Source organism: Pithys albifrons, chromosome Z (assembly GCF_047495875.1).
Source record: "Pithys albifrons albifrons isolate INPA30051 chromosome Z, PitAlb_v1, whole genome shotgun sequence".
In the NCBI taxonomy this organism is placed as follows: Eukaryota; Metazoa; Chordata; class Aves; order Passeriformes; family Thamnophilidae; genus Pithys; species Pithys albifrons.
Window position 1 is genome coordinate 57,325,283 of NC_092497.1, and position 13,968 is coordinate 57,339,250.

The window sequence follows — 13,968 nt, forward strand, 5'->3', positions numbered from 1 at the left end:
TGAGCACAGTGTTTGCTCACCTGCTGGTGCAGGCTGTAAATCCTTTGCATTTAGTCAGTGTTGGCTGCAGAAAGATTTTACTTACATGGGGAAGAACCAGAACCAACCAAACCCTCTCACCTCCTCTTTTTACTTTTTTTCTTTTAAATGCCATGGTGTGAATAAGATGGCAGGCAAGTAGAGAGAAATACTGTAATAACTTAAAAGTGCTGTGATCCCATAGATCAGCAAAACACCATCTGTTCAGAAAGTCTTTGAAATACTTTCAGTTTTATTTTGCCTGTGCTTGTTTGGGTAGATAGAAGGCTTGTTGGCTTGGCTAAAGATAGTTTCACTATCAGAACATGCTATAAACTGAATTAAAGAAAACAATGAGTTAAAAAGTCTTTTTCTTTCTGTGCACTTTTGTTTCGTATTAGGATATTTGCACTTAAATACAGTGGAAATCCCACATAGTCTTTGAGGTAGTGTATTGTTCCATGTGGGTTTCCTTGTGGAAATCCTTCAGAAATAGCATAATGTGTTTTGATTTTCATGTTGCATTACAGTAACTAAAAAAAATTGAGTGCATTTTCTTTAGTGTTTTCTTTGCATATGTGTTTTGTAAAGAGGTGAGAATCTGAACTCACATTTTCATTGTCAGTGGAACACCAGAAGGAGAAATAAGCATAAAAGGGAGTGAGTGTTCGTTCTTTGGTAAACTCTGCTTGCCATGCTGTGTGTGCAATACACTCTTCTGCTTTCACTGAGTCATAGAAAGGCAATACTCCTAACTCCCTTCCTTAACCATTTTTATTTAATGTTCCACTGAGTTGAAAATTTGCATAGCCTAATTTCTTAAGAGGTTGATGCAGACCTAGTTCTGTTGTTTGGTGTCTACATATGTTAAAGGAGCATAAACTTCTTTCAGTGGTGTATATGTTTAAAAGGACCTACTGAAAGAATTTGCTTAGAAGTGATAGCTATGCAAAGTCTGGATGTGAATCATAGAATCATCAAATCACAGAACCGTAGAATGGATTGAGTTGGAAAAGACCTCCGAGATCATCAAGTCCAACCCTTAGTCCAACTCCAGTCCCTTTACCAGATCATGGCACTCAGTGCCACAGCCAAGCTCAGGTTAAAAACCTCTAGGGATGGGGAATCCACCCCCTCTCTGGGCAGCCCATTCCAGTGCCTGAGCACTTTCTCTGGAATAAATTTTTTTCTGCTCTCCAACTTCAATTTCCCGTGGCAGAGCTTGAGCCCGTGCCCCCTTGTCCTGCTGCTGAGTGCCTGGGAGAAGAGACCAACCCCCACCTGGCCAGAACTTCCCTTCAGGGAGTTCTAGACAGTGCTGAGGTCACCTTTAAATCTCCTTAGGAATCATGCAAAGCAACCTGGTTTAGTTTTTTCTGAAGATTTAGAAACTTTCAGGTTTTTGATGTTTATGTGCTCTTCACCTGATTTTTGTAGGATTTGGCCCCCTTTCCAATGATCACTTTGCTTAAGTACATGTCATTGCAAAGCAGAATAAGGTCTGGACTGAGCATCTCTTCTGGTTGTCAGGTGGAGCTTTGAAGAGCAAGAGGAATTTGATGAGCAAATTTTTAAAAAAATCAGCTTATTCTGTGAATCTAGAATGTTCCCATGTTAGCATTCCTTACAACCTCTTATCTTTGAATGCTTTAAAAGTTTAACAAAAATGTTTGGATTTTTTTCCTTTTTTGTCACTTGCCGCAAAGTGAATAGGAATGTGGTCAGTCTTAATCATCTGATGAGTTCCATCTTGCTTGAGTAAAATCACTGGAAAGAATTCTCCATGGAAGAGATTTCTCAAATTGGAGTCTTCATAATGAACAAAAGTTACCTAATCATTATAAAGAATAGACTAAACCATATCCAGTTACAGAGAGTAGAAAGAAAGCAGACTGAGCTGTCTTATAAAATACCTGGATAGAAAACTAGATCTTTCCAGAAAAGATATTTTTACAGTAGGGTATCATCATCTAAGAAATGAGGTGCTTAAAAGTTTTTCTTTAATTACTTGTGAATACTGCTAAGTGTTTTGAAGCTATTAACTTGCATGCATGTATTTTGTGTTGCTTAAATAGACATAGAAGACTGGCACAAAGAGAAGGAATACTTCCTTTTAAAAGGGTAGATTTCTATATTTTTATGGTTTAAGTAGAATCTCTGCGTTGCCAATAAATGCTGTAATTAACTTTCCTTAAAACATACTGTTTTGCTTTGTGATAAAAACATCTAAAAAAAAACTTATGAACTGTGACTCTGGGTTGCTGTGCAGTGATGTATTAAGAAGGCAGTGTGTGTTCTGAAGAGCGTCAACATTAGGATGTGTGAATACAAATAATTGAAAAAATAAACAGGGTTTCTGAGACGGTTTGATGGTGAAGCTGAGGCAGAACCTACATCTGCCTTCTGTTCAATTAATTTGGATGTAACACTGCTAAGTAAATGCCTTTTGTATTTTTTTTATTTTTGCATTTTAAAAGGACACTTTTATGATCAAGTGTCCTTACAGTTTGACCAAGACTCACTAGTTTATGCTTTTGTTTACTTCGTTTTCCTGTTTTTGACCTCATTTCTTCCCTTCTCTGAGACACTTTGGAAGAGGAACCTGCAGCAGGATATTTTTGTTGCATATGGGTGAAATATAAGGGCCTTGGAAGAGAGAACTTCATTTTTTAGCATTGTTTTCAGGCATTACTACATTTGTTAATAAGCAGAAATTTTTTTCTGTGACCTTTTTACATCCTGTTACTAAATTTGTACTTGAGGACTTTGAGTTCAGACTGCAACTTTGCTATTCCCCTAAAGATTTAAAACCAGTAGACATTCATGCTTGCACAGAGACAATGGATATAACTTTATACTACAAAACTGGAGGGATACTGGACTAGAATTTACCACTTTGTTCAGAGTCATCTCTCAGACATTATCAGAGGAAGGAACTGATCAAACTTACCTATGAAGGACCAACCAGAAGAAGGTGGAGCAAGTTTTGCCATAGAGGTCTTTTGCAGGGATGCATCTGGGTATTTTTGCAGATGCTGTTAATTTTCTGTATTGTGTTCTTTAGTGGAGGGTCAGACTGTCAAGGCTGAGATTTCTGTTCATGTCCCAAAGGGCTGTAAGTGCTGACAAACTGAGGCAGGGGGAGTGTTTGTTTATGGGGTGGGTTGGTGTACATTTATCTTAATGTTAGGAACATACCTTTTGCTCCTGTGAAATGAAATGGTTGTGAGCTTAATATGTAAAGTATATTAATGAGTGAGAGTAATATGCAATTTTTCAAGAAAATGTCATTCCAGTTATATTTTTAAAACATAATGCACTTTTTTCCTTCTGCATCATGTTTGATTAATGTTTATAAATCAGTAACAAACCAGAAGCTCAACTGGGTCTTTAATAGTGCAGGCATTGATAAAAATCACTTTTTCACTACTAAAGCTTTAGAGATACCTAAAGGGTGCTCTAGAGACACTCATGAAAATTGAGTCTGACAGTGCCACTCAGCCAAGAAACTTGACTGTTGTCTTCATCTCCTGATATTCATTCACACGGGTGACCAGTAAATGTCTTTTTCTTCCTGACTCGTGATAAGTCCATGACAGATTGTGCTGTAGAAATTACATGGAGCCTTCTATGTTCAGGTACAGAAATAGAAATAATTAGATGTATTATTACTTTACATCCATGAACAACTCTGAGAAACTGAGGGTTTGTTACTCTAGTATGTCATATATAAACTTTCCTATGGCCAAGCAATGATACGTTTATTGTATTAAAGGCCTCTCATACCTCCCTAATTTTCCTAACTCTGGACACTGAATTGTTGATGAATTTCTGTAAAGTTAACTCTGTTATAGAGAAGACAGCAATATTAAAAAAAATCAACTTTGTCATTGAATTGCTATTTCTAAAGATGAAATTCTTAGAAATGATCTTTATAAATACATAGCTGAACTACATGCTGTTAAGATTATACAGATGTCATGTTCTGTTCATTCCTGTTTCTCCTGGAGTTTGTAATTCTAAATAGTACTTGGTCAAGAAAGTAAGTCAGACTTAATTTAGTGTGTATACCAAAACTGGTACTGTTATTTTAGTGATCATTTGTATCACTCCTCTGTGTATAAAAAATATTTAACTATTCAGTAATCTTCTGTTCATTAGTGTGAAATGTGGAGTCTGTCAACTACGAAAATAAGGCTTTTGTTTGATATTTCTTAAGCCTTGCTAGTGATGGTCCCCAGCACAGGGGACACAGACCTGTTGGTGAGGCCAGAGAGGGACATAAAGTTGATTTAGCACCTCTCCTGTGAGAAGAGGCTGTGAGAGAATTGGGTTTGTTTAGCCTGGAGAAGAGAAGACTTTGGGGATGACATAATTGTGGCCTTCCAGTACCTGAGAGAAGCCCACAAGATGGAGAGGGATTTTTAAAAGAGTAAGGAGGACAAGGGGGAATGGCTTCAAACTGGAAGAGAGTAGGTTTATTTTAGGAAGAAATTCTTCACTGTGAGGATGATGAGGCACTGGCGCAGGTTGCCCAGAGAAGCTGTGGATGCCCCATCCCTGAAAGTGTTTAAGACCAGGTTGGATGGAGCTCTGAGCAATCTGGCACAGAGGAACTGGGGAGGTTCAAACTGGATGTTTTTTAAGGTCCCTTCCAACCCAGGCCACTTTACCCTTCTGTGGCAAGTACTGCATTTGGCTTGAATCTCATGTTAATTTGTGTGGCTTTTGCAATTTAGGATTTTTTAAATGGCCTTTCATTTTCACCCTCTCCTTGGAAGGTTGTAGACCTGGCTGTGCTGCTAAGAAAATAATTATGTGGGAACCATCCTGTGCTCCACTGTGAAAAGCTATCTTAAGCTCACATGCAGAATGAGGGGTTTCTCAATGCTTCCTTCAGGAGCAATGATGAAGTGTATCAGCTAAAGCAGCATAGCCAAGTGTCTCACACAGAAAACTGATTTTGTTTTGTTAACTCCAGTGCATTGTTTTCTGTAGCATTTAAAGCTTTTCGTAGTTTTTGTAATCATTCTTAAAGGTCCTGTCCATGCAGTAGAATGTCATTGTAACAGGCCCTGTGTGGGGGGAATAAACTGCTTGTGACACACTCATTAGGGTAAATACTTGCAATGGGAGAGTGGCAGAGAATCATAGAATGGATTGGGTTGTAAAAGACCTCTGAGATCATCAAGTCCAACCCTTGGTCCAACTCCAGTCCCTTTACCAGATCATGGCACTCAGTGCCACAGCCAAGCTCAGGTTAAAAACCTCCAGGGATGGGGAATCCACCCCCTCTCTGGGCAGCCCATTCCAATGCCTGATTACTCTCTCTGGAAAGAATTTTTTTCTGCTCTCCAACTTCAATTTCCCCTGGCAGAGCTTGAGCCCGTGCCCCCTTGTCCTATTGCTGAGTGCCTGGGAGAAGAGACCAACCCCCACCTGGCCAGAACTTCCCTTCAGGCAGTTCCAGACAGTGCTGAGGTCACCTCTGAGCCTCCTCTTCTCCAGGCTAAACACCCCCAGCTCCCTCAGCCTCTCCCCACAGCCCTTGTGCTACAGTCCCTTCTCCAGCCTTGTTGCTCTTCTCTGGCCCTGCTCCAGCCCCTCAATCTCTTTCCTGAACTGAGGGGCCCAGAACTGAACCCAACACTCAAGGTGTGGCCTCCCCAAGGCAGAGTCCAGGGGAAGGGTCACTGCCCTGGGCCTGCTGGCCACACTAGTTTTGATCCAGGCCAGGATCCCATTGGCCTTCTTGGCCACCTGGGCACACTGTTGGCTCCTGTTGAGCTTCCTGTCACTCAGTCCCCCCAGGTCCCTTTCTGCCTGGCTGAAATAAAAAGAAACAGTGAGGTAGTATAACCAGCAGGACAGGTGTAGCTTTACCAGGTAAGACACCTAACCTTCAGTTTTACATTTATTGACGGCTGTCCTTATAGGGGTTACTTACAGTATATTTTTTACAAGCATTAATTTTGACAGTGAAGCTAATGAAGTTTTGTGTGTGTGACCTCTTCTAAACTACTTCAGAAATTCAAATGTCTCACTTAAATTGATAATAGTACCTTAAATCACCTGAACCACCTGAAAACTAAGGTAAAAGTCTGCATAAAATCACAAGTTGCCTCTCCCATGTGAGAGTAAACCATAATTTCGCTACTATTTGTTACTTATAAGAACATCAAAACAGAAGGTCTTTCTGTAACACAGATTGTTTTTAGCTATGGAATTAGCAGAATTGGCTTGTAGGAAAATGAAGATGTTAGGTAGTCTCCAGACTTTTAACCATACTGGCAAATTTTGTGCTTCCAAGTTCATATGTGGTTCTGAAAGTACCTTCCCAGGGTATGTGGGTGGATCTCTTACATCCCAAGCTCTCAGCTGTGGCATTCTCATTTCCTTACAATCTGCCTGCTTGCCTTGTGTCTTCAAGCTAGACTTTGACTTTTTGCCTGTTTCTTCCTCATTTTTCAGAACCAATAGCTCCAAAAATTGAGTTAGAAGCTATTTGATAATTTTTCCCCTCATGAAACTGGGACAGTGATCCACATCATCATTCACTTCAGGAACCCTGCCTCAACTCCGTGTTAAAATACTGATTTAAGAGTGCAGATATATCCACAGATCTCAGGAGCAGAATAGTGTTTCAGGGATTTGCCATCTCCATGTTAGGAGCTAAAAGACACTTCCTTAAAGGCTCTTCAGCATCTTATGTATATGTGACGAGAGGAGTGACTTGGCTTTGGAATTTCTGCTGCAATATGAGATTAAAATCCCTCCAATATCCCTCTCTGTGAAGAACAGAGATGAAAAATTTGACTGCATTCCCTGCGTCTGACACATCTTTTCAGTAGTAATAAAGGAGTGTAGCTTGCTTTATTTTTAGAAATGCCATCACTGTATGTTCATGGTTGATATTACTACAGTGTGCTGTTGATAAAAATTTTTACTGTGCTAAAGAGGATCACAAACACCTAAGAAACCAAAACAGTCTTTTACCTGTGGCATAGAATAAAGAACAGACATTTGAGAGGTGAACATTCACATATAGGTTTGTCATAATGATAAATATTTGGGCAATGAGATCATGTTGACTTTATACAAATCTTGGTTTCCGTTCCAGAGGGTTTGATGTATTAGTGAGAATCAATCATAATCCCTGCTTGGAGATGTTGTCCCAGGAAAGATTGCAGGAAAAATGTAAACCAGAATACTGAAAGAAGTTATCACTGATGCCTAAGATTTTAGTTGCTCTTAACTCTATAACTTACTGTTTGTATTTTTTGTAAGGAAGTGCAAAGAAAATAGAAGAGTATTATTAATTCACAAGTGCAAATTTGAAAGGTCGTTGCAATTAGACTGGTAGTAAAATTTTGTGGTTTGGGATGCACTGGTATGTTAACAACATGTCATAGTGAACTTCTGGGGAAAATACAGCAGTTTGGATGGGGAAATTAGAATTGCTTTTTCTTAATGACTGAGGGAGGTACAGTGTTTTAGCTTGAGGTAGCCTGTTGGATGGAAATGAAGGAAAGCTTTTAAGTGGAATGCAGAAGGCAAATATATGAATGGGGACATACACACCTTACTTCTCGTATTGCAGAGAAAAAATTCCCAAAATGCTCTTGCTTATGTAATTTATGGAGGGAGAGTATGGATACTTACTTCTTTTTGCCATTTTGTTTTCCAGTTGACTTTAAGCCTCATGCCAGCATGGACACAGTCCACCACATGTTACTCTTTGGATGTAATGAACCCTCTTCTACTGAAAACTACTGGTAAGAACTGCAACTTACTTTTGTTACCACACAGCTTTTTTTTTTATGTGACTTGAATCCACATACACCTTTTCCAGTGTCACAATTTCTTGGAAAACTAGACAATTTTGGAATGAAGAAGAAATGCATGACAATCTAGTCTTCACACACTTAAAGTGTTTTTGTTTTTTTCTTTAACTAACTCCTTTACAAGGTGGAGAAAAAAGGCCTGGTTTATGATTCTTCATGACTAATTGACTGTCTCCAAGGAGGAGGCAGGAGCTGTAGTGAGCAGATCATCATTGAATGCCAAGAAATTGAAGTGTCATCTGGGGCTGGCTGCTTTTCTGTGTATGAAATATTGTATCAGATGTTCAGAGTGAAACTGAGTGAGGGATAAGCTGAAGAAGTTTCTCTTTATCAAGGGGTTTGGTAGTGACTTGCCCTTCGAAATCCCTAAGCTGTGAGAACGATGCCACTAAAATAGTTATGGGGAGCCAAAGATAAGAGGATGTGAATGGGCATGGAAATTAATGATCTGTCCAGTAATTTTACAAGTTTTCTCCACGTTTTCAGGAGAGAGCAGACAAGGTATTTTTGCTGATGCTACAAAGGCTTATGTGAATTATTCTAAACTGTAGAACAATTTTAATATAGGCTTTCTGATAGAGCTGTGTAATCACAATTTATCTTCTTAATATTTACCAAAAAGGTAACTAGAGGTGGAATTTAGAACCAATAATATGGCACAAAATATTTGTAACCAAAAAATTAACCATTTTGAATAATCTGTGCATGTTTTGGGGAGATGATTAGATTAATATTTTAAGCATGCAACAAACTTTTATCAAAAGTTTTATCTCCTTTTTAACTATCAGTCAACAGTTCTAGTATTGAAAATGTTGTAATCTTATCTTGCAAGAAAAGCAGATGCTTGAAAAGTTCTGACCAAAGTAATACTGAAAGCACAGAAATTCTATTAATCTCTTTCCCCATCAGACAGCTCTTCTTTTTTCTTTTTCTTTTATCTTATATAATGTGATTCTTTCATACTTCAACGAGAAAAATGCACCAACATAAAACTGTTTCTGCTGTGGCCTTTTAAAAACAGTTTACATCTTTAGTATCCTGTTTAAAACTGAATAGATTGTACTTGTAGTTTTTGTGTTTTCATATACCTGGAAGTAGTTACATATAACTGATGTTCTGAAGGTGTTAGGAAGAGGTGAAGCAAAAGCCAAAAAACTTAAGTTCTTCAAAGCTGAAACAGACTCAGATCCCTATTTTGAGAGTAGAGTTCAGGTGGTTTGAACAACCTGGCTGTGTCTTCACTCTGTCTGGAGAACAAAGGTTGCCCAGCAGAAAACTCACCAGTGACAATCTGTAGTGTGGGTTTGTTTTTGGTTGCTGTACTCAACAGCTACATGTCAAACAATTAAATACTCAGTTGTGGCAGATTGAGCTTGGCTGGTGCCAGGTTCCCACCAAGCTGGTCTATCCCTCCCCTCCTCAGCAGGATGGAGAGAATATAAGATGGAAAAAAACCTCTTGAGTCAATGTAAATGCAGTTTAATATAGCAGAAGCAAAGTCTGTGGGCAGAAGCAGAGGAGAACAAAATACTTTACTCTCTGCTTCCCATCACCAGGCAGTACCCAGCCACTTCCCAGAATGCAGAGCTGAAGCACAGGTGATGGTTGCTCTGGGAGACAAATGTCATAAATAACAAACACCTCCACCTCTTTGTCCTAGCCTTTATTGTTGAGCAGACATCACATAATGTGGAATATCCCTTTGTTCAGTTTGGGTCAGCTGTCCTGGCTGTGGCCCCTCCCAATATCCTGCGCACCCACAGCCTGCTGATGAGGGGAAACACTGGAGGCACAGCCTTGATACTGTGGTAGCTAAAACAGTGGTGTGTGACCAGTACCTTTCTAGACACCCATACACAGCACAGCACTGTGGGGGGTGCTGTGTGGAAAATTAACTCCATCTCAGCCAGACCTTTGCATTAGTGTCATCTTTAAATCTGGTATTTCCAGTTTTTCATATGCAAGGTTTGGCTAAATCTTGCTTTTTTGTGTGCATGTGTGTGTAGTGTCTGAGGTGTTTTGTTCACTTTGTGCTCTCAAAATCAAAAGCTCTGCATTCACTGTCTCATCATTCCACATCCCTGTTTTGGCATCAGTTTGCCACTTTCATCTTGCTGTGCCTTATCTGCAAAGCTGGAGAGATGAACTGTGTGTGTGTTCTACATAAAAAAGAATTTGGACATCCACATTTATGCCTTTGACACACTTGCATAAGGTTGAATAAATGCCTGTCTGCTGTGCATCTGTATCTGTTTATAACAATGTTGTATTTTGTATATGAACAAATGTGTCTATACATACACATACATATTTCTGTAAGTGTCTAAGTTGTAAATAGGTTTGTGTAAAGATTCAGAGGTGTAGACACTGCTTTCCATTTTTATAACTCATGGCAGAGAGCATATATAATTTAAAAGCAAGTATTTTCCTATTAATTCAGATTTGCTGAGACCTCTAACCTAATTTGGTTAAAGTAATTCTGATGGCTGTGTATTATTTGTCTTTGTTTGGTTTATTTTGCTTGGTTATTTTTTATTCCTTTCATTACCTGCAGTCTGGCAAGTGATAACTTCACTTGCTTTTCCATCTACCAGGGGAAATAGCAATTGTTTGAGCACCACTATCAGACTCATTTATCAAAGATTCTTCTTTTACTTTTTACATGGTCAATGTTTTAACAGAGACAGGATTTACTGAATTAAGGTCATGCCACATAGATTTTTTTCTTTATTGTAGTTTCTTCCTCGCAGTTTTGGGCAACATCAGTTACATGGTTTGTGAGCAGTTGTAAGAACATTAAAATGTGTCAAGTCAAGAGCTACTTCTCATACCTCGATGATGTGGGCTGGTTGTATTATGGAAAAATAGGCCTTTAAGAACATTCAGAATGCAGGGACAAAATTAATTTCCCTGGAGTGTGAAGTTTCGTTCAGGCCTGTTTTGAGTGGGGAGGAGTGGGAGAGCACCCAGATAACTCTGTTGGGATTTGCTGCCTTCTGGCCATAGCCAGGCTGAGCCAAAATCTGTGATGCCTTTTTGTGTTGATTTGACACTATTGATGCAAATGCCTTTGGCCTTCTGAAAGGCTCTGAAAAATGGTGTGGGACCTGTACTGGCTCTGATGTTCACTGCAATGTGGTAGAATCTTTATCTGAACTAATGCTAAAGGTGTGCACAGGCATTTCCTCCTTCTTGAGGTACAATGGCCTTTCCACAGGAAAAAAATCAGCATCCCAGGGCTCATTGTGCACCAAATAAATGGTGTAGCTGCTTCTGTTTCTTGATCATAATTGACCCTAAAAGCAGTTTAGCCACTATGGTAAGAAGTTTTGTCTGAGCTGACAAACTGTGCTGAAATTGAAGTAACATGCCTGAATGGATTGATCAAAAGTTCAGATTGTCCATGGATAATCAAGAATACACTTGAATGATTTAAAATAAAAAGATGAATTATTCAAAACTTGTGAGTCTCCTGGCAAGACTGGTCTTGTGCTGTGTCAAAGCTAATACTGAAGTGAACTCCTGTGGATGAGCTGCTTCATAGACAGAGCCTTTATTTTGAGATCAGGCAGGGCAGTGTTAAGTAGTTGTCTGATCTAAACAAATGTATATGTACAGGTCGTAAATCACCACCCATTAATTCCTCTGTCAGACTAGTTGTTCTTTTGACAGGAGAGGATGATTTTGGAATCCTTTGACATCAGTAGTTGAGTAGTAGGTGCAAAAGATGTCAAGGTATTTCACTGAATAGGGGATAATGGGGACAACAGAAATATATTTCTGAGTGTAGTTTCTTACCATTGTTATTGCCGCAGAATGTTCTGGAATATTCAGCTCAAGAGCTAAAATTTATAATTTTTCTCAATTATCTTTGGATAATTATATTTTGGACCAAGGGTTGGACTTGATGATCTCAGAGGTCTTTTCCAAGCCAATCGATTCTATGATTCTGTGATCTTTTTTCACAAGTCTTGGTTAGAGTGAAGGAGTAGAGTATAATAGAAAAAGAAATTTTAGAAGTTCTTTGTTACCCTAATCAATGCAAATATTCTAAAATGATAGCTAAATACTGGTCATGCCGACATAGTGAAATATTTTGATTTCAGTCTAGGTGATGAGTCAAAATTACAGTACCATTAAAAAAACCAGCCTTTGAGTTTACCCAAGACTGGGGAGAATGCCACTGGGAAGTCCAGGAGAGTTTGCAGTCAGCAAGCTCTATTTTTGTGCCCCCCACTACTCCTTTCACTCCCAAATTTTTACCACAGTCAAAATCCATGATTAGTACAATACTGTATGATGTGCAGTTATACTCCATTTTTAAGGTATTCTGTGCTCCTCATTTTGTCCAAAGTCTATTTTTTTGCATCCACAGATGCTATGAATTTCAGTGATGTGTTAAATTTTTTATTTATACTTGCTTTTAAATCTGTTCATCAGTTGTGTTACCTCTTCTGTGCAATCTCTTCTAGGATTATTTTTTTCTGGAAACATGATGTTTCAAGATCAGCACTGATGACTAAATGAGAGGGTTGACCATTTTTTGAACAAAATGGAAGACTGGTGTCTGTATTTCATCTTTCTCCCCTGCATCCATTGGCTAACATCTTGAGAAGAAAGCTTGAAACAGCCTGTTTTTTTACCTAACTTTTGCATTCTTAAAAATACTGTAGTATAAACAAAAGCTGTCTGGCCCAGAGTGTGGTGGTGAATCTGCGACTGTGCTTGCAGTTTCTGCTGGAATTCCTCCTAAACCATCTCTTCCACATTTCCAAACTGTGCAGCTCAGTACCTGATTAGATCCCTGGAATCTCTTGGGGTTTCTATACAGTAGAAGTGGGAAGCTGTGTAGTTCTCAGCTGTGTCAATAAAAACATTTCATCTACCCTGAAAAAAGTTTTAGTTGTCCATTGGGGCATGTTTGGAGGGAAGGATGACCAGACTCTTAGCTGTGAAGGTCTAGGAATACATGTTGTGAGCATAATTTAAAAAAAGAAAAAAGTGCCTTTCTCTTTTCTCTTGATACCCTTATGATTATGGCAATGCTTTCTGTAGAAATAAACACAGTAGCTTGGTTGCAGTGAGGCTCACTGGGGTCACAGAAAGGCATAATGTGCTGAGGTGGTTTGATATACATGCCAGGAGAGCTGGTTATCCTTGAGAGATGCCTGGAAGGCATCACTGTCATTTGCACATGTGGTCCAGCCACCCTCTACAGAAACATTATTGAGCCCACTGGACATCCTGGTCTTTTATGCTTTTACACTTTTCCTCACACTGTGTGTCACTCTGTTTTCTCCAGTATTTCAGGTGGCTGAAATCATGCCTTACATGTACAGACTATTTTCCAGGTCTCATTTTACAAGGAGTAATAAACAGAGGAGTCTGTATCATTTTGGTTTGAAATGAAACCTTGGCATGGGTGTCAACCTGTATCACCTCTGCCTTGGATCAGTTGGTGTTGTCTGAATAAATTCAGAGTGCGGCTTTCTGGAAGTCACACTTGTATTCAATGCACCTGTGGAATGACTTGTACGCTCAATACTGTGATGCTTTGCCACTGAAGGAGGTACAAATACCCCCTGAATAGATTCATAGAATTGAGTGGGTTGGAAAATACCTCCGAGATCATCAAGTCCAACCCTTGGTCCAACTCCAGTCCCTTTACCAGATCATGGCACTCAGTGCCATGGCCAATCTCAGTTTAAAAACCTGCAGGGATGAGGAATCCACCCCCTCTCTGGGCAGCCCATTCCAATGCCTGAGCACTCTCTCTGGAAAGAATTTTTTTCTGATCTCCAACTTCAATTTCCCCTGGCAGAGCTTGAGCCCTGCCCCCTTGTCCTATTGCTGAGTGCCTGGGAGTCAAATAAACCTTTTCCCTAACAGAGAATTGAGGGGCAGAAGCATCTTCTAGGTGGGTGTTTAGAATTGCTTCTTAGGGTACCTTGTTTGATTATCCATGTATACCATCACGTGGCCTGCACCCACATGCAGCAGTCAGCGCTGCCTTGGATGTGGTCCAGGCTCACTGTGGAGTCTGCACCACTGAGTCTGATTGGCCTGTTAAAGATTTTGGAGATTCAAGGCATGTAGAATTTATCAG

The 13,968-nt window shown here is 39.5% G+C and overlaps 1 protein-coding gene across 6 annotated transcripts in view; it reads left to right on the top strand.

Annotated features, from left to right (window-relative positions):
* Nucleotides 1-13,968, top strand: part of PAM (peptidylglycine alpha-amidating monooxygenase) — a 145,133-nt gene that overhangs the window by 77,824 nt on the left and 53,341 nt on the right. For all 6 annotated transcript variants that reach the window (XM_071581668.1, XM_071581669.1, XM_071581671.1 and 3 more), the window contains exon 5: nucleotides 7,706-7,793. In XM_071581668.1, the coding sequence (XP_071437769.1) occupies nucleotides 7,706-7,793 (88 nt within the window). The remainder of the gene's footprint in view (nucleotides 1-7,705; nucleotides 7,794-13,968) is intronic.